The 25,906-nt window shown below is 44.0% G+C and overlaps 1 protein-coding gene across 1 annotated transcript in view; it reads right to left on the bottom strand.

Moving 5' to 3' along the window:
* Positions 1-6,833: 6,833 nt before the first annotated feature.
* Positions 6,834-25,906, bottom strand: part of SYT13 (synaptotagmin 13) — a 39,009-nt gene continuing 19,936 nt past the window's right edge. Inside the window, exons 5-6 of the mRNA XM_081175767.1 lie at positions 16,761-16,890; positions 6,834-15,029 (exon numbers count right to left, since the gene is read on the bottom strand). Coding sequence (XP_081031893.1) covers positions 14,722-15,029; positions 16,761-16,890 — 438 coding nt within the window. The 3' untranslated portion in view covers positions 6,834-14,721. The remainder of the gene's footprint in view (positions 15,030-16,760; positions 16,891-25,906) is intronic.

Raw genomic sequence — 25,906 nt, 5'->3', positions numbered from 1 at the left:
TCTTGTTCTTAATTTCCTTCCTTTGTCTCTGAGGAGTAGATCTTGGGGGAACAACCTAAGAGTGTCTTTATCCCTTCTCAGCCGGACAGCCCGTTCTCCATGGTTAGCACTAAAATCCAAAAAAATATTCTTCAAAACATACTTCAATGCCCCTCCAAAGTTGAGTGCCTCGACCACTCCAATCTCCTCCTGGCCCAGAACCAAATCCCAAAGGTCAGAGCATCCCTGCATAGGAGGATCTGACCAACTTGCCATCTCCAGTCCCAACAGGACTACGTCTCTCCAAGTCTGCCTCACTCCAGATTCAGTCCTCAGAAACGACAGCTTATGCTCCTGCTGGACCGCATCTCTCTCAACTTGTATTACTTGAGGTTCAACAACAACCTCCTCCTTTGTCTTCTCCGCAACTTGCCCTGTCAGGGCAGATTCCTGGGTCAGTTGTTGAGCAGGTTCTATATCAATGGTCACTGTTTGACCGAAATTATCAATTGCAGTAGTCATCAAATCCATCTTCGCATGAAGCTGCTCCAACAAAGCACTTGTCCTGCACAAAGCAGACACTAAGGTTTCCTGTGTCAACATTCTTATCCAAGGTCAGAGCCTGTTTCTCACGCTCTCTAATCTCTACAGCTGTAGAGTTCCCCAGGTCCACTCCAGCGACAGTTCAAAAGCTCCCTCTAGAGGAAACAATTTCTATTTGTATCCATCCTTTTACAAGCAGATCCAGCAACAAAATTGCTTTCGTTTTTCAAATCTTTGTTCCTTTTTAGTGCAAAAGGAAACATTGGAGTCAATATGTTTCTCTTATTTAACTATCTGTCAACATGCGTTATTATTCACAGTCAATGAACTTTCCCCAAACGTCTATCTTTGACAGCCCGTTCCCAGGTTCAAGACGATAGAAATTTATCTTTCTTTACTCCCTCTCCTGCAGGCTTAAACAATTTAAGATTCCCCCCCCCCTCTTCTCCTGCTTCCAAGGGGGGGTTGTAGTTTTAACCTATGGAAATTTAGTCCTTTACAGATGACTTTCCAGACTTTAGCTTGTGATGTCTTTGCTTCAAGCTGTTTACAAAAGCAGAAGGCGGACTTCCTGTTTAGACCTTCCCGCTCCGGTGCCAAATTATGAAGTTTAATAATCCAATTTTCTGTTCTACTCACGGGTACTTGTTTAGAGTCCAATTGTCCACAGGAAAAAAGTCAGCGCTCTCCGACAACAGCAATGCGGCTTCACTCCGTGAAAAGAGCAATCGATTCGAAGCACCGCGCCGCTCACCCCACGTCGCTCCGGATCCCCGTAGCCGGGTTTCCCCGCGAGTAGGGGAGGCGCTAAAGGTGCCATCCGAATCCCAGGTCCACAGGCTTCTCCCGCCTGTGGTTTTTGATGGGTCTCCGCCTCGCCGTGGCGGTCCAGACCCTGATTTTCACGGAGCAGGTTCCTCCAGATCAGAGGAAGCCCGCCATTGCCGGTGGCGCTAACCCGGAAGTCTTGAAAGCACCTTCCTATGGTCTTATGGTGGATATTTTTTTAGTCTCTCTGCTGATGGATATTGTCATGTAGGCTGACTTCCAGCTGCAGTGACTCCTTGTTCCAGATCTATAGAGATGGGCTCTCCAAAATTCACCTCCAAAGATATCCCCTCAGTGCCACAAGTGGCTCCAAGGACGCTTGCAGCAGAGCCTGTCCAATTAAGGGGTGTAGAAGTCTTCTTATATGGATTCGCCCCCTGAAATCTTTTCTAAAGCTCCCCAAACTAAGACAGCATCAAAGGCTTAAGCACCTTCTGATATCAACTACCACAATATGATGTGTACAGCAAGCGGATTCTGGGGATGGCTAAGCTCTTGGTCAAGCAGGTGTTAACATACCCTGCTGGAGATACCAAGCCCATTTGGTGAATGACAGAGTTTATTCCTCTGGGCCCAGTTCTAGTAGCACAGGATCTCCCTGAAACTTGTGAAAGACATGTGGACAAAACCCATATCATACGTCATTGCTAGAAAGCTGAAAACAATGTCCTGTTTACAGTGGTAGACTTGCACTGTTGTCTTGTACTTGCCTACAACTACTGCTCTTCAAGTGGCTGTCAATGCAGTGACACAGACTACCCATCTTCTCCATGTAGAGGCTTTGGGGGGGGGCTATAATTTGTGGCAAGGGTGGGGAGCATTTTCACCCCCAAGGGCTGCGTTTCTGGGCAACGCTTGGAGGACCACATGCCACTGGTGGGTGAAGTTAAAGGCCAAAGTGAACATGACCAGAAAGCTGCTGAATTGCAACTCATTACCAAACTTAAAACCATGGAGAGACCTGGTCTGAACGAAGACATTGGGGTCTTATCTCATTATACATGACTAAGCCATTTCTCACCTTCTCACCCCTTGCCTCTTCCTGTAAGACCTATTACAGTCGTTAAGAGTCGTCAACAGGCGCATCTCAGCTATCTGCCCATCTCCCATTCCCACCACCCTTCTGAGTAATACCCCTCCCCACCTTCTCACTATATAGAAGGATCTGGCAACTTCTGTTTCAGTGTATCTGAAGAAGTGTGCATGCACACGAAAGCTCATACCAAGAACTAACTTAGTTGGTCTTTAAGGTGCTACTGGAAGGAATTTTTTTATTTTTATTATGACCAGAAAGGTGGTTTTTGCCATAGGCTAGTTTCTGGGGACACACACACACACACACATCCTCCATTCAGGCAAGCAAGGAAGCATCCAGCCTCAAGGACACATCCCAGCAAAGCAGAGCCATTCAGGGGGTGTCTTGGGGAAAAGTTCTCAGGGCAGGATAGCGTGGGGGTGCAATAAATGCAATAAATACTTTTTTTCAGTTTTGGATTGGTGAATGTAGTTGTAAACAGGAAGCGCGCACCTATGTGTGCACCTGTCTCTTACTAGCAAATGCTTTTTTGTCGTAGTGGGAGTTTTGAACCAGCACTCAACCATTTAGAAAAGGGCAATGGTACACAACATGGTGCCCACCAGACGTTGCTATACTACAACTCCCACAATTCCTGAACATTGGCCTTGCCTCAGCAGCTTCTCACCACTAGGGGGCTTGCTTTCTCATAATAGCCTTCACCCTCTTGACTGGATCCTCCTGGAGATGGAACACAATGAAACCTCATTTACTAGCTCTCTTCCTATCACGACCCTTTATTCCATCAATGCATTGTCTCCCTGCCCCCGGCCTTGAAAGTGTGAGGCTGTCTGTTGTACAGAAACAGCTTTTTGATATCTTCTAGCACCCTCTAATCATGAACAAATGGATTGGTGTTAAAACTGCCTTGAAAGGCTATATTCTATTGAAGACAGGAAGAACCCATCCCTTTCGTTCAACCCTGCATTGTCTCTTATCTGAGGTGGAAAAGCACAGCAGAAAATAATCTTGTACAGCATTAAGCCAGGCTCCAGCTGTGAAGAGAATACACATGTAAAAATGAAGGTATGGCTCCTCATTAACTGATGGAGTTTTTTCATCTACTCTTTTTAATAATGTCTCTGTTTACATGGCTTTGCTTCTATATTTATAGATATTGATCCAAGAAACAATACAAAGAAATAACAAGACAACTGCTTGGGTAAGGAGTTTTCAATTGACATTTCCAAGGGAGACGGAGTGCTGTGAATTTTCTGTTAAGAAAGCTAACATGTTTCTATGGAGATATTCACTGCCCTCTCCATCTCCATTTCTCCATCTCCCCTTCCACATTTCCTTGAATCCCAAGAGGTTCCGTGAGGCAATAGCTAAAGGGCAGTGGATACATTGAGGAAACCACACATTCCTGCATATACACAAAGCCATGGGTGGAGAACCTTTTTTGGTTCCATGGGCCAGTTCCTTATCAGGATCTGCCTTGCAGGCGAAATTTGGCAGGTGGGTGGGATTGCCCTCCTGTCACAATCCCCTTTGCTCTGCTCTTAAAAGGGATGCGGGTGGCGCTGTGGGTTAAACCACAGAGCCTAGAACTTGCTGATCAGAAGGTTGGCAGTTCGAATCTCTGCGACAGGGTGAGCTCCCGTTGCTCGGTCCCTGCTCTTGCCGACCTAGCAGTTCGAAAGCACGTCAAAGTGCAAGTAGATAAATAGGTACCGCTCCAGCGGGAAGGTAAACGGCATTTCCGTGCGCTGCTATGGTTCACCAGAAGCGGCTTAGTCATGCTGGCCACATGACCTGGAAGCTGTACGCCGGCTCCCTCGGCCAATAAAGTGAGATGAGCGCCACAACCCCAGAGTCATCTGCGACTGGACCTAATGGTCAGGGGTCCCTTTACCTTTACCTAAAAGGGAAGTGGGATGGGGCTTGCAAAAGCCTTTGTGAGTCTCCAGTCCCTCCTTTTAAGATCGGAGCGAGGAAGGACTCAAAAGGGAAGGAGAGCAACTCACAAAAGCTTTTGCAAATCTTCTCCCTCTTGCCTTTTAAGTCCTTGAGACTTGGAAAGGAACCTTCCCCCTCCCTTTGCTTTTCAAGTCCCTGGTGTGGCCAATCTTAAGGGTCAGGGAGACTCGGAAAAGATAAAGACAAATGCATGCTGTCTGAATTCAAATGAGGAAAATATAAAGTCAGGAGCAAGCAAAGAACAAAATTGAATTAAATACCACTAATCCCAGTTCAAGATCCAGTAAGCAGGCAAAGCAAGTCCAAAAAAGGCAAAACGGTAAAGCAGACAGTACCCTGGATAATTCCATGAGGAGTCTGAGGCTACCTGGGCCGCCAGGGATAGAGCTGAATCCAAAAATGGCCCCAAACTGCATTACGGCAGGCAGTTGACCAATTTCTCAGACATGGGAACCACTTATTTTTGTCTTGCTAGAATTCAAACTCAGCTTATTTTCCCTCATCCATCCCACTGCTGCATCCACTTGCTTCATTCAGATGTTATGGAGAAATAGGGCTGAGTGCCACCAGCATTCTGATGGCACCTTGCCCCCAAACTCCTAATGACCACTCCCAGTGGCTTCATGTAGATATGAATAGCATTGGGGATAGACTAGTGTCCTACTGTTATGTGGTTACATAACAGCACCCCATAGTTCAACCAAGAGGGAAATGAGAAACATTCTCCTACTGTTACACCCTGAACTAGGTCCCATTGGTAGAACCAGAACCACTGAAATACAGTGCCCCCAGTTCCACAGGGTAGGTTCAGGAGGATGTTGTGGTCCATAGTATCACAAGCTGCAGAGAGATTGGGAAGTGGGAGCAAGGTCACACTCCCCTTGTCCCACTCTCTGTAAAGGTGACCCATCAGGGTGAACTAGGGCGACTCACTGAACCCAGGCTGGAACGGATATACAATGCCTAAATTGTCTGTCATGCCTACCTTGAAAAAATGAAATTACTGTCTAGAATTACCAGGCTCTACCATTATTTCTCTGAAGTCCAAGTTACCAATTGAATAACTATGTAAAGAATATAAAGCACTAGGTAAAAAGTTAAAGGTAAAGGACCCCTGGAAGGTTAAGTCCAGTCAAAGGCGACCATGGGGTGTGGAGTTCATCTCACTTTCAGGCCAAGGGAGCCAGCGTTTGTCCACAGACAGCTTTCTGGGTCATGTGGCCAGCATAACTAAACCGCTTCTGGTGCAATGGAACACCGTGATGGAAGCCAGAGCACACAGAACCACCGTTTACCTTCCCGCCACAGCTGTACTTATTTATCTACTTGCACTGGTGTGCTTCTGAACTGCTAGGTTGACAGGAGCTGGGACAGAGCAACTGGAGCTCACCCCGTTGCATGGATTTGAACTGCTGACCTTCCAATTGGCAAGCCCAAGAGTCTCAGTGGTTTAGACCACAGCACCACCTGCGTCCCTACTGCATCTGATAGATACATTGGTAAGGCCGTCTCCCCAAGAGAGTGTTGTCTGTCAGTGATAGTATCTGGACTCAGTGCTGATTTAAAATTGTTGAGGAAGGCCTGTATGCTATGTCTACATTGTTGTTTAGCTACTTATAGTGTCTACAGGCATAGGCAATGTGGTGCTCTCCAAATATTGTTGAGCCAACAATTGGCTTTCCTGGCTGGGGCTGATGGGGTCCAATAATGGGGTCTGAAGGGCACCATGTTGGTTAACCCTGGTCTACAGAGTGCCTATATCCCCAGAGCCAGGTACAGTTCTGAAGCATGCATCTATGATCGTTTATCTTTAGATCTGCTTCTCACTCTTTAGCAGGTTCATCAGGAGACATCAGTATATAACATGACAAATAGCTTACAATGAGGCAGCTCCATCTGGTCCGAAAATACAGAAGGGAACTAATTGCCAGATTCCAGCATCAACTTCTCTGCTGTTTATAGATGTGAAGGGGGTGGGGGAAGCCTGCCAGGAATATTGTTCTATGTGGTTTGGCAACCTTCTTACGTGGGTGTCACCAGTTATGTGCCTGTGGGTACATGTTTGGTCCAATTTCTTCCCCATTCCCCACCACTGAAATTAAGTTTGAAAGAAGCATTCTGTTGTAGCCAATAAAATAAGTTGTGTTGTGTGTGTTTGTGTGATGGTCATGGCAGTCTTGTTGTTTTTCAAATGCTCCCATGGGCCTAAACAGGTTGGCAACCTACGTTCTTAGATGCCTTGTCACCTACAGTGTTTTATTGCTCAGAATGCCTTGATCAGGAATAATTCCAGTCTTCAAATGTGGGTGAATGTGGGGGCTTCATTTTTTCAATGTGTTGCATTATCACTGCAGTGATCTTGGATCATATAACTGGCTGATGCAGATAACTGTTCAGCCACTCATGAAAACAGTCTTTCTGAAGTATGACTGATGCACTGTGGGCAGAGCTGGGAGGGCATCCAAATAAAAAGAACAACTCATTGATCCAACTTTTGTATTATTTATTCGTGGTTGAATGTTGTTGTTTGTGCAGTAAAATTAGACACCAAGTCTCATGCTTTTATTTTGTACTTTGAACAGTGAATACGACAACAACAAATATTTGTTTTTGTACAATAAAGAGATAATTAATCCATAGGGTTGGTCCACATGATCTTTCCTCTGAGCCTGGCTATTGCATTTTAATTTATTTGTCGTTGTCCCCTTCCTTTGAGATTTTATTACACAAGTGCTAAGGATTATGTGCTATTTACATCTAATTCTTCACACTGTGATGGAACAAGCTTTTGAATCTGACAGTGTGTGCCCCCAGAATTTTGAAAGTAGATGTATCTTGACAGATCCCAGACAGATCTTCAAAAATGCAGATCCAACAAGGCAAAGACATAGCGCCTTGTTGCCCTTATAAAGGTGAGTTGGCTGGACTTGGTAAATCTGACTAAGGTGGGCTTTTTGGCATTGAATCTGCACAATGCACTTTTACAGATGGTAAATGAACTTCATGTACAGGACACTGAACAGCAAGGCATTACATTACAAAGCAGAAATAAATACAAGTGAAACCAGCATTTTGAGGTGACCTGGCTGGATAAGATCTAACAGAAAGTCACACCACAATGTTAATTACAATTCTCATCGCCATCAATAATGGACAAGGCAGCTGGTTAATGTGGAAAGAAGTGCTCAGTCTGGCCAGTACCAGGGTACTGCAGATGCTGTGCTTGTCCAACAGGGTGAAATGAAGCATCCATTCATTGACAGTCTTCCTGTAGCAGACTCAAGTGCTCTGGCAATCTTCAAACCAACTTGCAGTTAATGTTGTTAAAGACAGCATCCCTGTTCTCCTATGTGCTCACATCATTTGGCATAAAGGCCACAACTGGGTAAGCCTTGTGCCTTTGTTCTTGAATTTGCACCCAATCTCAGCACTGTGCTCTCCCTGGCAATTGCCTTCATCCTCTCTGTGGCCCAGCTCCGTGGTTGTTGGACCCTTGCAAATTTTAAATGTGTGCTTTAGCTGCACCACCAGAAATCTCCAGTTGGGTCACAGTGTTTCAAGTTGATCCACTAGACTGGCAGTAAAGCTGTCCATGTACTTTTCAAATACTGGATGTGCTTACCCCTCAGCTGATATAATGCTATGCTGTTGGGTTCTAAAAAGTATTACAAAACTCACAAGGAAGCTACATCACAAGTAAAGAGACTGGATTGGGTTCCTTGTCCTTGAATTGTGAGCCCTACAGACAGGCAATAGCTCTCCACCGTTTTTCATTATCTTCATCTGACAGTGTTCCACTTGTTGCCCCATACAGTGAATATGTACACCAAAATAAAGTTAAGTGGTGAAGCCAAGGTAGTTCAGGAATATTTGCTGATGTCCTTACTGGATCAGGCCTCCCTGCATGTCTCCTAAAAGGTAGTCTTTCTGTGAAGCTATGTCAACTCCCTGATTGAGGGAGGTGCATGGGTTGACTTCAGGCACCATCGCTTCCTTCCTTGACCTCCTTCCCTCAAGAAATGATTTGCACCTTCAGAAGCAAACATGCCAATAATCCGTCTGTCACATTTTCTCCGTGTCTCATAAAACTAGAACACGGGGTCATGTAAGGAAGGTGAAGGGAGGACCAGGACAGACGAAAGGAACTAGCACATGGTTTTTCTCACATCACATGGTTCAGTTATGGGATTCGCTACCACAAGATATAGCTATGCACACCCACTTGGATGAATTTAAAAGGGAATTAATCACATTCATGGAGAGTAAGGCTATCAACAGTCATGATAGCTGTATCTTACCTCCAGTATCGATGCAGTATGCTGCTGGGGACCAAGCATCAGGAGAGGGCTATTGCACTCATGTTCTGCTTTGTGCTTCTCATAGGTATCTGGGGCTCCTATGGGAACAGGATGCTGAGCTTCCTACATTCGTAAGCACACGTATTGGGATTTGAGCCCCCATCTCTTAACCAAAGGCTTATGCAAATATATTCTATGTGCCATGACTCACCTCACTGATGCATCTGTTGACAAGTTCTTCAAGGCAATTAAAAATGCAAAACAAAAACAAAAAAAGCCCCGACTTAATTATGCACCTATCTTTTCCAGGGACAGACGGTAGCGACTGGAGTTCTATAGCAGCTTTGGAAATTTCATTTTGAAGCTAGCATAATGACGCCGATCAGTCTCTCGTTTTAATGTTCCCAGTTAGAGCAAAAGAGAGAACGGGGGTTGGAGCCTTGGTATGCAAATGTTGAGAATTAATGCAGTACCCAAGGTCTCACAGGAGCAGCTCACACAGACAAGATAGTATGTAAAACAGCAGCTCATATCCAATAGCTAAATTAAGCTGCTTTTTTAAAAAAAGTCTTATCAAAATATATAGCTTCACAGTCCAATCGTTTTAATTAAAAGCTCAGTGATGTCTTCATTTGTCTCTTCCCACTCCTAGAATCCCATAGCCCTACAATGGCACATGGAGTTGGTTATTGCATTTGCAGAAAACATACATTTAATGTTCGTCTTCTTAAAAACCTCAAGAGTTGAGATCCCACAACCGCAACACAAAGAGACTCCACTCTTTAATACTGCCTTAAGAATCAGGAGGAGGTCAAATGGGGTGGTGTGGGTGTGGGTGTGCAGGTGCACATTGGGGTTTGGAAGGTTTTTGTTTGGGAGGAGATGCATATTTCTATAATACACTGCAGGGAAATTCTAGCTACTGTGCAGAATATCACATTCCAGATCCTTTCCCCAGAGGCCACCTAATGGTTACATCAATAATAAATAAAGATGAAATAATAGTTTATGCAAGTGGCATGAACATAGTACTGGCGATATGAGCTGTCCCACATGTGTATTTTCAAGGGCTTTAATGAATACTTAGGAATCCTACTGCTTCTTCAGTTAATGTACATGGCTACAATTCATAAGTTGTGCTTTTCCATGGGTTGGGCTTAAAATAGGGCAGCTCTGTCTGCCCATAAAGTATCGCAGCTGCAGCCCTGACTGCCAGACTCAAACACAATCCCATCACGATGTGGTTTCTCCCCACCACACCTAAAGCGCGATGGATAGTGCTATGGCTTCACTACAGTCTGAACTGGATCTTTCTACTGTTCAGCTACCTGCTGGCTGGTAGTGTGTTTGTTAAATCATTCAAATGTTAGCCACTGGGTTATGGAGAGACCACATATAAATACACCAAACAAACAAAACTGTTCAGGGATGATCACCAATAGGGGACCTCCTACCCACTCTTCTGCCACTGTTAGTTACGATTCTGCACCATTGTCCAAGTTAAGAAGGGGTGGACTGCTAGAAACCCTGCACTGTTTATCCAAGCACTTTGCAAGCCAAGCTGGAGATAAGGGCAATAAAGAAAAGAAACAGACTGCTTAAGAGAGGACTGTGCCACAGAGTCTGCCTTTGTGTCCCTCCTAGCCCCCAAGCTAGACAGGATACTCTGCAAGTACATCTTGCATAGCACTATCCCCCAATAAAGAGGGCAGTGGAAGGAGGCCATAGAATGGGCTTTGTTGATATTCTTTCCAGCCTGGAGCAGCCAATATCTAAACATTGGGAGACAATGCCTCTGTTTTCTGTTATATTCCTCTTCAGCTGTAGTGAGTGGCATCAAGAGCCCTCTTCAGGCATTCGTAATCAGTGTACCGTATTCCTGTGAGGGGAGGCCAAAGGGACAAGTGTCTTTCTCACCCTCCATAAGTTGTGTGAAGTGGAAAGACTTCTGGATTCATGGAGGCTCTTCCCACATAGAGGTTCTCCACAAGGATGATTATCATGGTGTACAGATTATGAATGCCTGAAGAAGACTAAAGAGGACCCTGATTTTGACCCTGAATGCACAATGTAAAATTTTCATGTATCTGAAAACTGAGAGGGCAACTAAAAACTAAAGCTAATAGAATGGCTTTTCCACCTTTATTATTTGTTTTATAAGCAAAATATTTCTGCTTGAATGATTATAGTAGACATTTCTGCAGAGCGAAGCCAGCTCTTTGTTTTGAGGAGATCCGCTGAGGAAAAATACAAGCAGAGACCTTTGTCTAACCTGAAATGTTTGATGACATTCGTGCTTGAGCAAAAATACTTTCCTTCCAACTGTTTTTCCAGGTGTTCCAGTCTGAAATGTGTTCATAAGCGCTTAAACAATGACTAAGGCCCTCATCAACATCTTCCCTCGGGCTTATTATTTATAGTTCCTCCAGTCAGCCCTAGAATCTTCCAGGGGAAGCTGACAGCTGAGAATATAAAGAACTGCAGGAAAGATATAAGCTTCTAAATTAATAATTGCAACAATAATAAAACACTACAGTGGTTACCTGACCACCCTGGATCCTACACAAGCTTCTCTTCCTTACCTCCAAAACTTTCCCATAACTTTGCACCTCAGAGCCAGCCCTTCCATTAGGCAGTGTGAGGCAGCTATCTTCAGAGGGTGAAGGGAAGCAATGGCAGCCCTCTCTTGACATTTTTTGGGAGTCTCCTCACTCCCCTGTAGCAACTTCACCTGCTGGAAAATGGAGCTGTCCATGTAATGTAACTTGTCCTATACTCCCTAAAGCTAGCTAACCTTCTGTCCCCAAGGTATGCTGAAGGACTCTGTCCCATTACCAGATTAAACTGGTGCTCTGGTCAGCTTCTGTATATGGAGGGGAGGGAGCATGTCTCGGGTACCAGGCCAGCCCTAATTATTTCTTATATGTTGCAACATTCCTACCTGTGGCCTTTGTACATCTGGCTCCACTATCCTCAGTTGTCCAAAGGTCTTCTGCTTCCTGACATGATTCTGCCTTTTCATTCTTTCTTGTTTCCCCTTATGCCTGGAACTGAGTCCTACAGCACCTCTGGGGGTACATCTCACTTACTTACTTTAAATCTTTCCTCAAAACCCACCCTTTCCATGGAATGTCCCCTGAGACAAAATGCCCTACATAAGGCATTCAAACAAGATAAGGTTCAAACAAGACATGCTGTGGGTTTCACACTGTCTGCCACATGTAAGATTAATATATGCCTGCTGGACAGAAGTTATGGGTATGTCATCAGTGCAATGAGTTCCTGGCATTCTGGGAACAAGTTTGTTCCCTTGAGCCCAAGTTAGCTGAACTGGAAAAGCTGAGAGAGGTAGCAAAGTTAGTGGATGAGGGATGAGGTCTGCAGGGACATTATAGATACACCCCATTCTCATGATAATAGCTGCCTTGCAGTTATGGAGAGGGTGGGTCTTGGAGAAGGAGGATATCACTATGAGGACTGGAAAACAGCCAATGTAATACCATTTTTAAAAGGGATCTGGTGGTGGTGGGGAGCCAGGAAATTACAGGCTGGTTAGCTTAAAGTCTGTCCCAGGAAAACTGGTGGAAAGTATAGTTAAAGATAAAATAAGCAAGCATATGAAAGAACAAGCCTTGCTTAAAGAGAACCATCATGGCTTCTGCAAGGATATGTCCTGTCTCACTAATCCATTACAATTGTTTGAGAGTGTCCAGAAGCATATATAGAACTGATCCAGCTGACATAGTGTACTTGGACTTTCCAAAAGCTTTTGACAAAGTACCACACCAAAGACTACTGAGTAAGGTTAGCAGTCATGGAAGAAGAGGAGAAGTTCTCTTGTGCACCAGGAAGTGGTTGTGTAACAGGAAGCAGAGAGTAGGAATAAAGGGACAATTCTCTCAATGGAGGGATGTAGAAAGTGGACTCTCCCAAGGATCAGTAGACGGACCTGTGCTTTTTAACTAGTTCATCAGTGATCTAGAGTTGGCGGTGAGCAGTGGGGTGGCCGGATTTGCTAATGATCCTAAATTGTTCAGGGTCATGTTTTTTCTTTAGCATTTTGAAGGGATCTGACAAGACATCTTCAAACTAAGTGAATGGGCAATAAAATGCCAAATGCCATTCAATGTAAACAAATGTAAAGTGATGCATGTCAGGGCAAAACAAATGTCAGTCACATATGCACTGGCAGAGTGTGATCAGAAACGAGACCTTCAGGTGGTGGTGGATGGTTCAATGAAGACATTGAGCCAACTATGAAAAGGGCAAATTTTGTGCTAGGGATCATTAGGAAAGGAATTGAAAATAAAATGCCATTAAACAAATCTATGGTGAAAATACACTTGGAATACTGCGTGCCGTTCTGGTTGCCTCACTACAGACAGGATATTGTAGAGTTGGAAAAAAATCAGAAAATGGAAACCAAAATGATCAAAGGGACAGAGTGACTCCTCTATGAGGAAAGGTATTTTAGTGTATTTTAAGTTTACAAGAAAGACGAGTGAGAGGTGACATGATTGATATGTATGAAATTATCCATTCCACTGAGATAAAAGTTTTACTCCCTCATAACACTAGAACTTGTGGGCATTGAACAAAGCTGAATTTTGGAAGATTCAGGACAGGCAGAAGTACTTCTTCCCACAGCACATAGTTAAACTATGGAATTTGCTCCCACAAGGGGCTGTGATGGTCACCAAATTAGGTAAAGATAAAGAGACCCCTGACCATTAGGTCCAGTCGTGGACGACTCTGGGGTTGCGGCACTCATCTCGCTTTACTGGCTGAGGGAGCTGGCGTACAGCTTCCAGGTCATGTGGCCAGCATGACTAAGCCGCTTCTGGCGAACCAGAGCAGTGCACGGAAACACCGTTTACCTTCCCGCCGGAGTGGTACTTATTTATCTACTTGCACTTTGACATGCTTTCGAACTGCTAGGTTGGCAGGAGCAGGGACCGAGCAACGGGAGCTCACCCTGTCGCGGGGATTCGAACCGCCGACCTTCTGATCAGCAAGTCCTAGGCTCTGTGGTTCAACCCACAGCGCCACCCACGTCCCTGATCACCAAATTGGATGGCTGTAAAAGAGGATTAGACAAATTCACAGAGGTAAAGGCTACCAGTTGCTACTCTCTGCCCCCATGGTCGGAAGCAAAATGCTTCTGAACACCTGTTGCTGGAAACCACAGGAGGGGAGAATGCTGTTGTGCTCTGGTCCTGCTAGTGGGATTTCCATAGGTCAGGGCAAAACAAATGTCAGTCACTGTTGGCCACTGTGACAACAGAATGCTGGGCTAGATGGACCATTGGACTGATCTAGCAGGCTCTTCTTATGTTTTTAAGGGCACTTCCAGAACATTCTATTTTCAATTTGGATCCAATCTCACACCAGCAAATTCATGTTGCATAATTATAGTTGATTGGGAACTCTTGCACAACAAACCCGCTTCCCCAAAAGATAAGATTTTTTGCAATAACGAAAGTGACAGGAAAATGCACTTGGAAGTGTGGCATAACCCTTGCTTTGATGCAATGTTATCTAACCTCCTCCAATCAAATTAGAAGGAATGCTCATTAAGTAGCCAATGTCAGCTACACTTTTTGTAAACCACTTTGTTGTTTTTTCTTTTACAGTCAAGTGGTATATAAATTTTATGAAATAAATCAGTAAATAAATACTCCTCCTGTAAACAGATCAATGAATGATGGATGCTCCATAAATAGACCATCCATTAGCGCTCTAAATGTCTTGAATCAGATCACTTTTCATCTCACTTTCCGCAAGTAAATGTTACTTGCTACTCGGTTGCACGGGTGCAGAAGACCCATATGTAGAAAGCAAGAAGATGGTCCTGCAAAGAGAAATGAGTCGCTGGCTACTTTTCTCAGCCCATTTCCAGAATGTTCTTACAGCAGAAACAACGAAAGACAACACCGATAAAACAAGACTTGTGCTTGTGAATGTGTCCATTTCATGGTTTTCTGGATGTTGAAATAGATCTCATTCCCCGCCCCACCCCACCCAGCCCTGAGACCAGGTCTACTGGACTTGGGCTGGTTGGCCTGTCTACCTCCATAGCTACATGTGTAGCTGGTGCCACATAGCAATCTGCCTTCTGGGGTTCCTCAGCATCTCTTCCCAGTGGTTCCTTTCTGTGCCGGTGGCATGCAGGCCAAGGCTGCACCTCCCCAGTAAGCGGTTCTGCCCATCTTCTCCATCCTGACTTAGCATCTCCAGCTCCACACTGGAGGCACACAGCAGGTCATGGGGCACCTCAAACATGATCATTTCGTTCCAGACGGGGTTGATCTTGTGCTTTGCACGCTTCGTCTGCTTCTTTTTCAGTTTCAGGGACTGGTGCTTCAGGGTCACCTTAACAGATATATCTGCAGGGACAGGGGTATAGATAAAAATAATAACAAGTGGTCATTTGATACCATTTCCTCCTGTCCTTCTAAAATCTTACTGTATTGGTAAATTGCAGCAGTCATTGAGGGCCAAACTAGATGTGGCTGTGGTGGATGCTAGTTCTTTTCATGTGTCAACCCAATCCTTGTATAAGGCAGGGAATGGGGGTCTTGCTCTAACAGTAAAAGGAGACCAAGGAAATGCACTGCTGATCTCCATCTCCATCCCATTCCCTTGATTCCTAGCAGGAGAGCCGGGAGCAGAGAAACCCTACTGAAACAACCAACTGTGGAAAGTTAACAGGTAGGAGAAGTTTCAGTGAGTGACTTTTGCGTGTTCCTTTTTGTGTTAAGGTGTGTGTGCGTGAGAGAGAGAGAGAGAGAGAGAGAGAGAGAGAGAGAGAGAGAGATAACACTGTATAGGAACAGGGTGGAAATGTGAACGACAGTCCCATCACAACTAGTTTGGCTCTAAGTTTCTGACATCTACCATAACATAATATACAATCCATACAGCAGGCCCTGTGGCCCTCCAGGTATTCTTGGAGTCCAGCTCCTATCAGCCTTAGCCAGTTGTTATGTACTGAAGTTCTCACTCTGGGCCAGCAGGGGGATACTGTAGATAGTTATGCAAATGAAGGATCAAAAAGTGACGTTCAGTGATTGGATAGTTTTAGAAAATGGCAACAGTTACATTGTTCTGGAGCTCTATATAAGCAGGCTGACTGAGCCCCTCAGCTTAGTTCTGTTCCAGATTACAAAATAAAGAGCTGCTTTGGAAAAATCGCTGTGTCGTCTGCTATGTCAACCCACAACTTAACACCAGTGATGATGGAAGTTGGAGTCCAGCAACACCTGGAGGACCAAAGGTTTCCTCATTTCTGCTATATGCAAATTCATTCATGAAGCTTATTGTAACACTGCCTGCCACGTGTCATAGCATGCGTAAGATTTCTGCTTGTCAACTTTGTTATCCCTTCTTTCAGTGCTACAAGGTTGCGCTACTGGGCACAATTGATTCACTTATGCTAATAAAAGGCCATGTTGCCCAAAGCTGAATGGACAAGCAAGCAGACATTAGGCATTGCTGGCTGGAAAGCTTAATGAAAGGCATTAGAATGAACAATACAGAGCATTTAGTCGGGACTTTAGAGTGTTCCAAGTACTCCATCTCAGCAAATGTTACAGCCACACTGTGAGGTAGGTCAGTATTGTTATCTTCAAATTACAGCGGGCAGTGGGGAGCTGAGACTCAGAGGCACTAGCTTGCCCAAGACCCATCTAATGAGATGATAACAACAACAACAACAGGAGAAGCAACAATAATATACCACCCATCTGACTGGGTTGCCCCTGCCACTCTGGGCGACTTCCAGCAAAATATAAAAACACAATAAAACATCTAACATTAAAAACTTTCCTCTACAGGGAATACTTGATGGTGTCTTTCTTTCTTTCTTTCTTTCTTTCTTTCTTTCTTTCTTTCTTTCTTTCTTTCTTTCTTTCTTTCTTTCCTCCCCCCCCCCTTTGTTTCTATCTTGCTTAAAGAAGCTTAAATTAAAAAAAATATGCAGAAAGGGAAATTGTGACTCACTCAAAGCCTGCATACTTCATTATGCCAGCTAATTAAATATATTTTCTCTACCTGGCTTAATAGAAAGGCAAAGTCTGTGGTTGCATCCCATCAACTTGTTCCTCTTTTAAACTCACCCTTCCCGAGAAGCTCTTTCAGCTGTTTGGAGTGGAGATTCTTGGCTTTTATGAGCACCACAAGCAGACGGTTTGCTGCAGGCAGATAGCTGATGGAAAGGAGAACTTCTCCATAGCCTGCATCTGGCTCCTGCAGTTCAGTGAGATAAATGGGGAAAGAATGTACTCTGCACCTTCTGCATTAGTCCATGCAAAGGACTGAGCAACTGCACAATGAAGGGTGGAGGTGGCAAAGAAGACTCAGAAGAATATGTGGTTCAGTAGGCCAGCAGGAGTTCCTCATGCTCCTGTTTTGAGGCAGAAGCTTAATTCACCTGTCTCACATCACACTACATTGTTTGTTTGTCTTATATTGGCACGCTGCGGTCCATGGGGGATGGTTGCAAAGCCAAATGCTGAAATCCACACTTTAGCAAAGTTCAGAATTAATAATTTTAGATCTGGGAGATGAGAACAAGCCGACTGAATTTTGAAATGGGATTTTGAGCAACATATTTTTTTAAAAAAATAATTTTTTAAATCCTGTTAAAGAGTTTTAAAGCAATACAGTTTGATATTAGCTTGCAGAATTCGGTGGCCAACTATTCAGTGGCCCTGGATGGACATCCCTGTTCACATCAGTAATTTCATTTTGCTACTTCTTTAGGGCTTGAATGCTCATTACATTGTAGATCAAGGTCTCGTCCGCACTTCTGCTTCTCCTGCCACTTTCCCTGGGAAAACCTGCCGCTTACCACTGAATTGGAACAAATGTTTTTTGGAATATCAGTTTTTCCACGGATTGTCATTTGCTCCAATTCAGCAGTAAATAGTGGGGGTTTTCCCAAGGAACCAACAAGCAAAAAAACCAGTCAGACCCATGCCCAGAAAGCACAAGACAAGTGGAAAACCTCTCGGATTCATGCTTTCTAGGCACAGGACAAGCAGAAGTGTGAACAAGCCCCAAGACAGATGCACATCAAGATGTACAGAGAAACACAGAACCACAGAATTGTAGAGTTGGGATTCTGGGGATTATCAAGTCCAACATCCTATAATGCAGGAATATGCAGCTGTCCTATATGGGGATCGAACCTGCAACCTTGGCTATTGGTGAAGGCTGCTTACATATGTAGGTCTCCCTTTCTACACCAGAGTGGAGCAGATATTTCACATCTTATTTATCTCCAGTTCATCAGCATCTGGGATTGTTGGGCAGGGGGTTCAGACTAAGAGGCAAACATCTGGAGGTTTGCATGCAAGTTTGAGCTTGCTCGCAAGCTCCCCACAATGCTGTGGTTAGACGTTTTTAGAGAATTTCAAAAAATGCAAAAGGAGGTGAAATAAATATACTGTTCTGGGAGGCATCTAGAAGATTTAAAACTCTCCCATTATCTTTCTGTGAAACATTGCCCTCTGCTCTCCTGCTAGCTGTTGATTGTGTTATGTGAGCTGCTACAGTGACAGTTCTAGCACACAGCACTAAAGCATAACTCATATCCTTGCTGCGATGACAGCAATTAAAGGCAGCATTTGCACAGGAGCTTTAATGTGTTGATGAGCACTGACAACAAGAGAGGGGAGGAAGAGGCTTCTTGGCAAGTAAACCAAACATAGGGGTGTGTTTGTGTTGCAGAAGCTTGAAATTGATTCATAGGATCGGGCAGTTAGTAGCTTCTAGGGATGTGACACATTTCACTATGAATGGGGGGTGGAGGGGAAACATCTGAACTGAATGGGGCCAACTTGGTTCAAATTTCATTTGTTATTATACAAAGGATGCAAGTAATTAATGGATACAAAAGGATACAGCAGAAAGGAAAGAGAGAGACAGAAACCAATGTAATTTTTCATAGTGAATAAGGAAATCAAGGTAACTTTCATAAATTAAAAATAAATGAATTTAGCAAATTAGTAATGGAGTCGGCTTAAATAACAAAATTCTTGCAGGAACCTCCCTTCTTACATGCACCTTTTATTAGGAAATTCAATCTAAATTGAATTATTTGCATTTGTCAGTATAAGAGACACTGGATATTATCTGGCGAGTTGGCTTGACACTACACTGAAATGCATACCTAGGCTGCAATCCTATAGTCCCCGGGAGAATGTGTCAGTCCCCACAAGATGAATAGGATCTATCCCCTGATGCTGGAATAGAGCTCCAACATTAGAGAGGAAAAGCTGCCTTTGCTACTAGCTCCTCTGAAACCCTGGATGTTGGAGTTTTGATGTCCAAAGGGCCCAACAGAGCGTGTGCCAGAGGCATGCTGAGACGTGGTTGGGACATGAAGGATTCTAAGCCCTCCTGGCTCTCTGTCATACCCCCAAACTTGGGGAAAATTAAAAGATGCTTTTTAAGTTTGTCTAAATCTTTCCGCGAACCCTCTCATTGTTTCCAATAGAAGAGAATCTGTTTTTAAAAATATATAATTTAAAACAAACAGGCCATGGAACACATGAAGGAATGCAAGATTGTTCCGCTGTCTTCACTCTGCCTGTCCTGCCCCTGCAAGGCCCGCAGAAGGGGTTAAACCACCTTTATGTCCTTTCCCACCTCCCTTAGGATTATAGCCTTTATGAGCTTAGCTGCAGCATTTTTTAAAATGAACTGTCAGTTGCGCTCATCACTTCCTCCTCGGCAATTGGTGAGAGAGCAATTTCGCTAGCTTCTCTGAGCAAAGGCAAACCTTCTTAAGGATCACATAGTGTTACTGGGTGTGTTTTTTAAAACTCTCCTTTGTCCCTTAGTTATTGACCTTGTAGACTTCTGACATCTCTTTCTCTCAATCTCATTTGTCCGACTCTCTACATATATCCCCAAACACAGAACAATTGCAGTGGCAATTTATCTCTCTCCCAACCCTTTTAAGTACTCCAATAGGGAATCAGCTGATAGAAAAAGAAGGGGCATAGAAGCAGGAAGAATGAACATGTGTGCTTTTAAAAGATGCAGCAATGACTAGAAAAGACAAAGGAATAAGGGGACGACATTTTCTTCAATAATCCTATATACTAAAAGGAACTCATTTTCAATGTGTCAATATTTATGAAGTCAACATGACACCATTCATGTGCAAGAAGAAGGTATTAGAGTCTTTGGGAGAAATGCAAAGTTTGCAGGAGTACAAAAAATGGGAAACCCTTTATTTATTTATTTTAAAAACTATGGGGGAGGGAATTGAAAACAGTGCAATGAAGGCTGGGCATATTCAAGGGTCATAACATGCAAAGTATATATTGGGGCTAAATAGAAAACTGGGGAAATGTGGGTGGTGGTGGAATGGAGTATCCTGGGAAAGGTGGCTGGCTAGAATCATGAACAGGAGAACATGCAGCAACATTTTATTGCACATCCCACTTGTTTAATTTCTTTGAAGAAATTATTTTGTATGTTTAATAAATTCATCTACTGTCCTCATCAGAACTGGTTCTACGGCGGTTGTGTTCCTAACTGAAAAAGAATAATCTCTGATAGCTAATGTTCAACAGAGGGAGGATTATTTGAAAAGACCTGTTAACTCAGAGGACAAGGGAACAGAACCCCTCCACATAATCTCGCCTCTTAAGAGTAAAAGGGTTTCTCATTAAAAAAAATCTTAAGGACAGAACTAAATATTATGAAAGACACAAAGCTGATGTTTTGTGCCTTTCATAATATCTAGTTCTGTCCTTAAGTTATTTTTTAAAAAATGGGAATCCCTCACCAATGGTTTGGTGTCTTTTGAGTGACAAGAATAGCTTCATAACACACAGTGTTGCCCCCTATGCACTGGTCCCCCCCAAAAAAAAACTCAGGAAAAAGGACTTTAGATAAAATCTCTATAAATGGTTGTGGTGATTTGGAGGTTTAATCTGAAACCACTGCCAACCTAGCAGTTCGAAAGCACCTCCGGGTGCAAGTAGATAAATAGGGACCGCTTACCAGCGGGAAGGTAAACGGCGTTTCCGTGTGCGGCTCTGGCTCGCCAGAGCAGCGATGTCACGCTGGCCACGTGACCCGGAAGTGTCTTCGGACAGCGCTGGCCCACGGCCTCTTGAGTGAGATGGGCGCACAACCCTAGAGTCTGGCAAGACTGGCCCGTACGGGCAGGGGTACCTTTACCTTTACCTTTTAAGATGGATTTGAGTTTGTTGTTATCTCTGGTATCTCTCCCTCTTTTATTATAGTTGTTGACTTATTTTCTGGATATAAGTTCTGTATTATTTTATTAATACTACAGTGGTACCTTGGGTTACAGAGGCTTCAGGTTACAGACTCCACCAACCCAGAAATAGTACCTCAGGTTAAGAACTTTGCTTCAGGATGAGAACAGAAATCACGCGGCAGCAGGGCGGCAGCAGCAGTGGGAGGCTCCATCAGCTAAAGTGGTACCTCAGATTAAGAACAGTTTCAGTTTATGAATGGACCTCCGGAATGAATTAAGTTCTTAACCCGAGGTACCAATTTTTCATTCACTCGGCTAGATGGTACAGATGGGGACAGTCATGTTCTGTCTTCTGGGAGTAGATACATTTTCTATGAAAAGCTAGCTGCCAACTTTATCTGCCTGGAATAACTCATGCCTCACACTTAGTTTAGAAAGCCTAGCCTCTCCGGGGAAACTCAAAATGGAAGGATCAGCATTGATGCTGGAGATCTGAATGCCATTGACACATTCATCTCAATCCTCTCATCTGAGCCACTGTTTAGAGCATTGCTTTCTAGGCTACTTTTGTAACAGGAGACAGAAGAGGCTTCTCTTAAATGATTGATCATAGGGATGGATGAACTTATTTTATATTCAGTGCCAGTTTATTTTTTTATTTTTTTTTAAGAGAACTGGATTCATTTCATCCTATTTGTTGATGAAGGTTATAGGAAAAATCACACAAAATTCACCTATTTTTTAAAAACAAACCAAAGTATATAGAAGGCAATCCCAAGGCTTCCTCTTTCTTCTTTTAACATGCTTAGAACACCTCTGTGGTCAAACAGCTAAACAAACAAACAAACAAACAGTTTTACAATGATTCCAGGAAGCAACTCCATACCATAACAGGCATAATCCTTCCTGGAGAATTATATGGAGAAAACGATGGCTGCCCCATGCAGCTATAGGAGCAGCCATCTTTCCCCCCATACAATGTCCTTTGAAGATTACTGTGAAGATCAGCTGGGTTGTGTATTTCTCTCTCTGCTCATCAAATCGCACGACTGGCCATTAGCATCTCTATGGAACGGTATAAAATATTTTGATCAAAATAAACAAACTGAAAGTTAATTTTCTGGATCATATTTCCTGTTAACTTAAAACAAGCAAAGGGTTAGATACTGAGACTTCAAAATGATAGCAACTAAGTAGGTCATACTGCTCAGGCCCTCACTGAATTCCATCCCTCTGTTAGCTTACATAAATACTGAAATAGGATGAACTTAGCCCATCAGGTTTTAAGAACCAAGTAAAAATCTTTTGGAGGTGCAAGGTGAAAAATCCAGCACCTTTTCTTCCCACTAATAAAGGTGGAACAGCCCCCCCCTCAGTACAGCTCTCCTGCATGCATCTTACTGAAGGAAGGTGCTCTCTTGCAGTTCCCATTCATTCAAGTGGGGCAGAATTTTTCTGTAATGGATGTTGTGCTACACTTTGGATCTGCTTCCCACTCAGCTGTCTTGAAGACACTCCGAATCTGTCTGCCATGGCAGCTGCTTGTCTCATGGTGGAGTTGCCTCGGTGTTGTTTCAGTGAAAGTAATGAGCCAAGAACCTTATATAAACCCAGCGAGCCATCCTTACGATGAGCGATAGATGAGGTGATGGCACAATACAATCATTTTATTTTATGTAAGCCAGCAGGAAGGAATGCAAGAGGAGCCTTACAACTTAGTCATGCCTGTGGTTTTTATGATCTGGCGAGGGTTGTCCTGATACTGAGCCAGTCCTAGCAGGAATCAGTGTGGCCTTTCTGAGCTAGTTAGGAGCTCACCTCTGGGCTTTCATTGGAGAATAGCAAAGAGGAGCGAGCCAGCATTATTATTTTTCAGCCATGCTGTTGCGAGGACATGTGAAGCTTTAAAACAAATCCTAACGAGCTCGTTCCCGGAAGCGCGCTGACAAAAATAGTGCCTGCCTCTCTCTGATCATCTTCCTTGCTCCTAGCCTAGCTCTCAATTAATGATTCAGGACTTATGTTTAAAGCTCGCTGTGTAATGGCTGCCGCTCTGAAGTCCCCGATGACGCAAACCTGGCTTTCTCTGCATATCTTCCGCATCGGAAACTGGGGCACACAACTCGAAGACAGTTAACCTGCTCCTTTGAAGCAGAATCTCTGCCTTGTCGCAGTTGTGTGGGTGGCTGTGAGGAAGGCCGAGTGCAGGAGAAACAAGATTGCTGTCAGCCTTGAGATATAATTGGATACGATCGCCTGCGCTAACTACGCACGGGCAGTTTCTTGGCATTCTTCATATTATTATCCGATCCTGGAGGCCATCTGCTAAGTTGACGGAGACCATCTGTTTCAGGGGTGCAATTAACCACCTGCTAGCTCTTGCCTCGGAGGAGGAGTAATTGGCCTAGGCAAGGGGCAGCACCTCATCTTGACAACCACAGGTTTCCAGGCTGGAAAGAGCTCCCTGGTACCCAGGGAGTCCATGAGGCAGAAGCGGCTAGCCAAGTAGGAGGGTTGGCAGGTTGGACCAGACACTTTCTCTCAATCTGACCTAGTTCACAGGGGTATAAAAGGAGGAGGGGAACTATTTATGGATGTATTTTATTCTAAGTTTTATCATTGCCTTTATATCCCACTTCGAGTAACGCCCCTAAAATGAAAGGTTACAATGTTGGAAGAGTTTTGATTTGGAGGCTAGGGGAGGCAAATAAGAGATGAACAGGATAAAAGTTTATAATGTGGCCACCAGAACCATATAATACCGGTCCTAACATAGCTACATTAGCTCCCAGCATAATTCAAAATGTTGGTGCTGACCTTTAAAGGCCTAAATGGCCTTGGCCCTGTATACCTGAAGGAGCGTCTCCATCCCCAGACACTGAGGTCCAGCACTGAGGGCCTTCTGGTGGTTCCCTCACTGAGAGGTTACTGGGAACCAGGCAGAAGGCCTTCTCGGTAGTTGCACCTGCCCTGTGGAACTCCCTCCCATCAAATGTCAAGGAAATAAACAACTATCTGACTTTTGGAAGACATTTGAAGGCAGTCCTGCATTGGGAGGTTTTTAATGTTTGATATTTTACTGTGCTGTTTTTAATTTGTTGGGCGGCATATAAATTATATTACTACTACTACTGCTATTATTATTAGTACTACTACTATTAAAGTTATGCATGGCATGGGGAAAGCATATTTCCTCCTCCTCCTCCTCAGACCACTAGAACCCAATGAAATGGAATGGTGGCAGGACCAGGACAGACAAAAGGAAGCATTTTTTTTCACACAGCACATAGTCAAACTATGGAATTTGCTCCCACAGGATGTGGTGATGGCCACCAACCAGGGCAGCTCTACACCATATTAGACTCATGAAATATAACGCTATCAATGCCTACAAGTCATGGTGGCTATATATTACCTCCAGTATCAGAGGCAGTATATCAATGAATACCAGTTCCTGAGAGTTGCTTAAGTTCATTCACTGACTCATGTGATTCTATTCGGCCATTGTCTATCCTTTATAATTAATTTCTTAGTAAATGTGTGTAAGCCAAACCAGCCTGTCACATTATTGTTGTTATTACCAAATTCTCCTTAGTGCATGTGTTTCTGTTTATTTCCATTTCACACACTGCTTGTTACTGGGTTACGGTGTTCTCACATGCACAAGAACTCACATTTTGTCATTTATCATCATCATCATCACACAATCATCCCCTGTTGTTTAGAAGCCATTATTGTTTCTGGCATGTGATGCTTGCAGCAAACCCCAGAGGCAAAGTTTGGGGCAATTGTAGAGGTGGAGCAGCACCGTCCATTTGAGTTCTCTCATCTGACCAAGCTAAAATGCACCCTCACTGTTGCATGCAGGAGCTGTGATGGTACAACTGCAGGTTCTTCAGGCTTGCACAGCTAGTTGAGAGAGCAAATGGCCCAGCTTAGTCTGGGATAACTTTGAGTTGGCGCAACAACCACCCCGTCATGCACCTGCACAGATAGCCTTAATCTCTCTTGCTCAGGGAAAAGACAGAGAAGTCAGGCAGGAAGGGCAGAGTGAGGGAGAGAAGTTTCCTCTCTCAAGCTTACTCCGTCCTCCCCGCCCCCCAAGCAGAAGCAGTTTAGGCATGTGGAGTGGGTGAAAATTGGCTTTGGATTGGGTGAAAATTGACCCAGTGTTCTCGAAGCTACCAGCATGAGTTTGACTAAACTGCGGGAGGACGTGGAAGACAGAAGTGCCTGGCGTGCTCTGGTCCATGGGGTCACGAAGAGTCGGACACGACTAAACGACTAAACAACAACATGGAAGTTTCCCATGCCCAAGCCAGCCTACTCTGTAAAACAAAACACTTTGTTTGCTGCTCTGTAGGCAGTATAACCTAGAGGCACTGACTCTGTGCCCACAAATGAACCACAGAGTAAATCCCTTTTAGTATTTAGCAAAAACAAAACAAAAACACACTCTGGATCTCTTTGTCTGAAATTTGACAGGCATCTCACTCAGGAAACCTCTCTCTGCTACAGTGGTACCTCCAGTTATGAACTTAATTCGTTCCAGAGGTCCAGTCTTAAGCCGAAACCATTCTTAACCTGAGGTGCACTTTTGATAATGGGGCCTCCCGCTGCTGCCACACCGCCAGTGAGCGACTTCCACTCGCATCCCAGGGCAAAGTTCGCAACTAGGGGCATCTAATTCTGGGTTAGCGGAGCTCGTTATCCGAAGCATTTGTAAGGAGGATGGTACGTAACCTGAGGTTCCAATGTATTTGCAAACCAATTGCCCACAAAACTCTAGGGATGATAAAGTGGTTCCTTCTTCACCCACCCTAAAACTCTACATGCTATCCTTGCAGGAAAACCATTGCAGATAACCTTCTGAACTTTTGCAGGATCCATATACTCAGAAGGGCCTCCCATGTCTGCAAATTTATGCAAAGTTATGTAAGAAAAAATTAAGACGTAGTAAATGTATCCATTTAAGGAACAAACAAATCAAAATTAAAAGTGTCCAGCAACACACACACA

The sequence above is a fragment of the Podarcis bocagei genome, assembly GCF_964188305.1.
Source record: "Podarcis bocagei genome assembly, chromosome: 1".
Lineage (NCBI taxonomy): Eukaryota > Metazoa > Chordata > Lepidosauria > Squamata > Lacertidae > Podarcis > Podarcis bocagei.
Note: the sequence above shows the minus strand (reverse complement) of the source record. Positions and strands in the feature narration are given on the sequence as shown.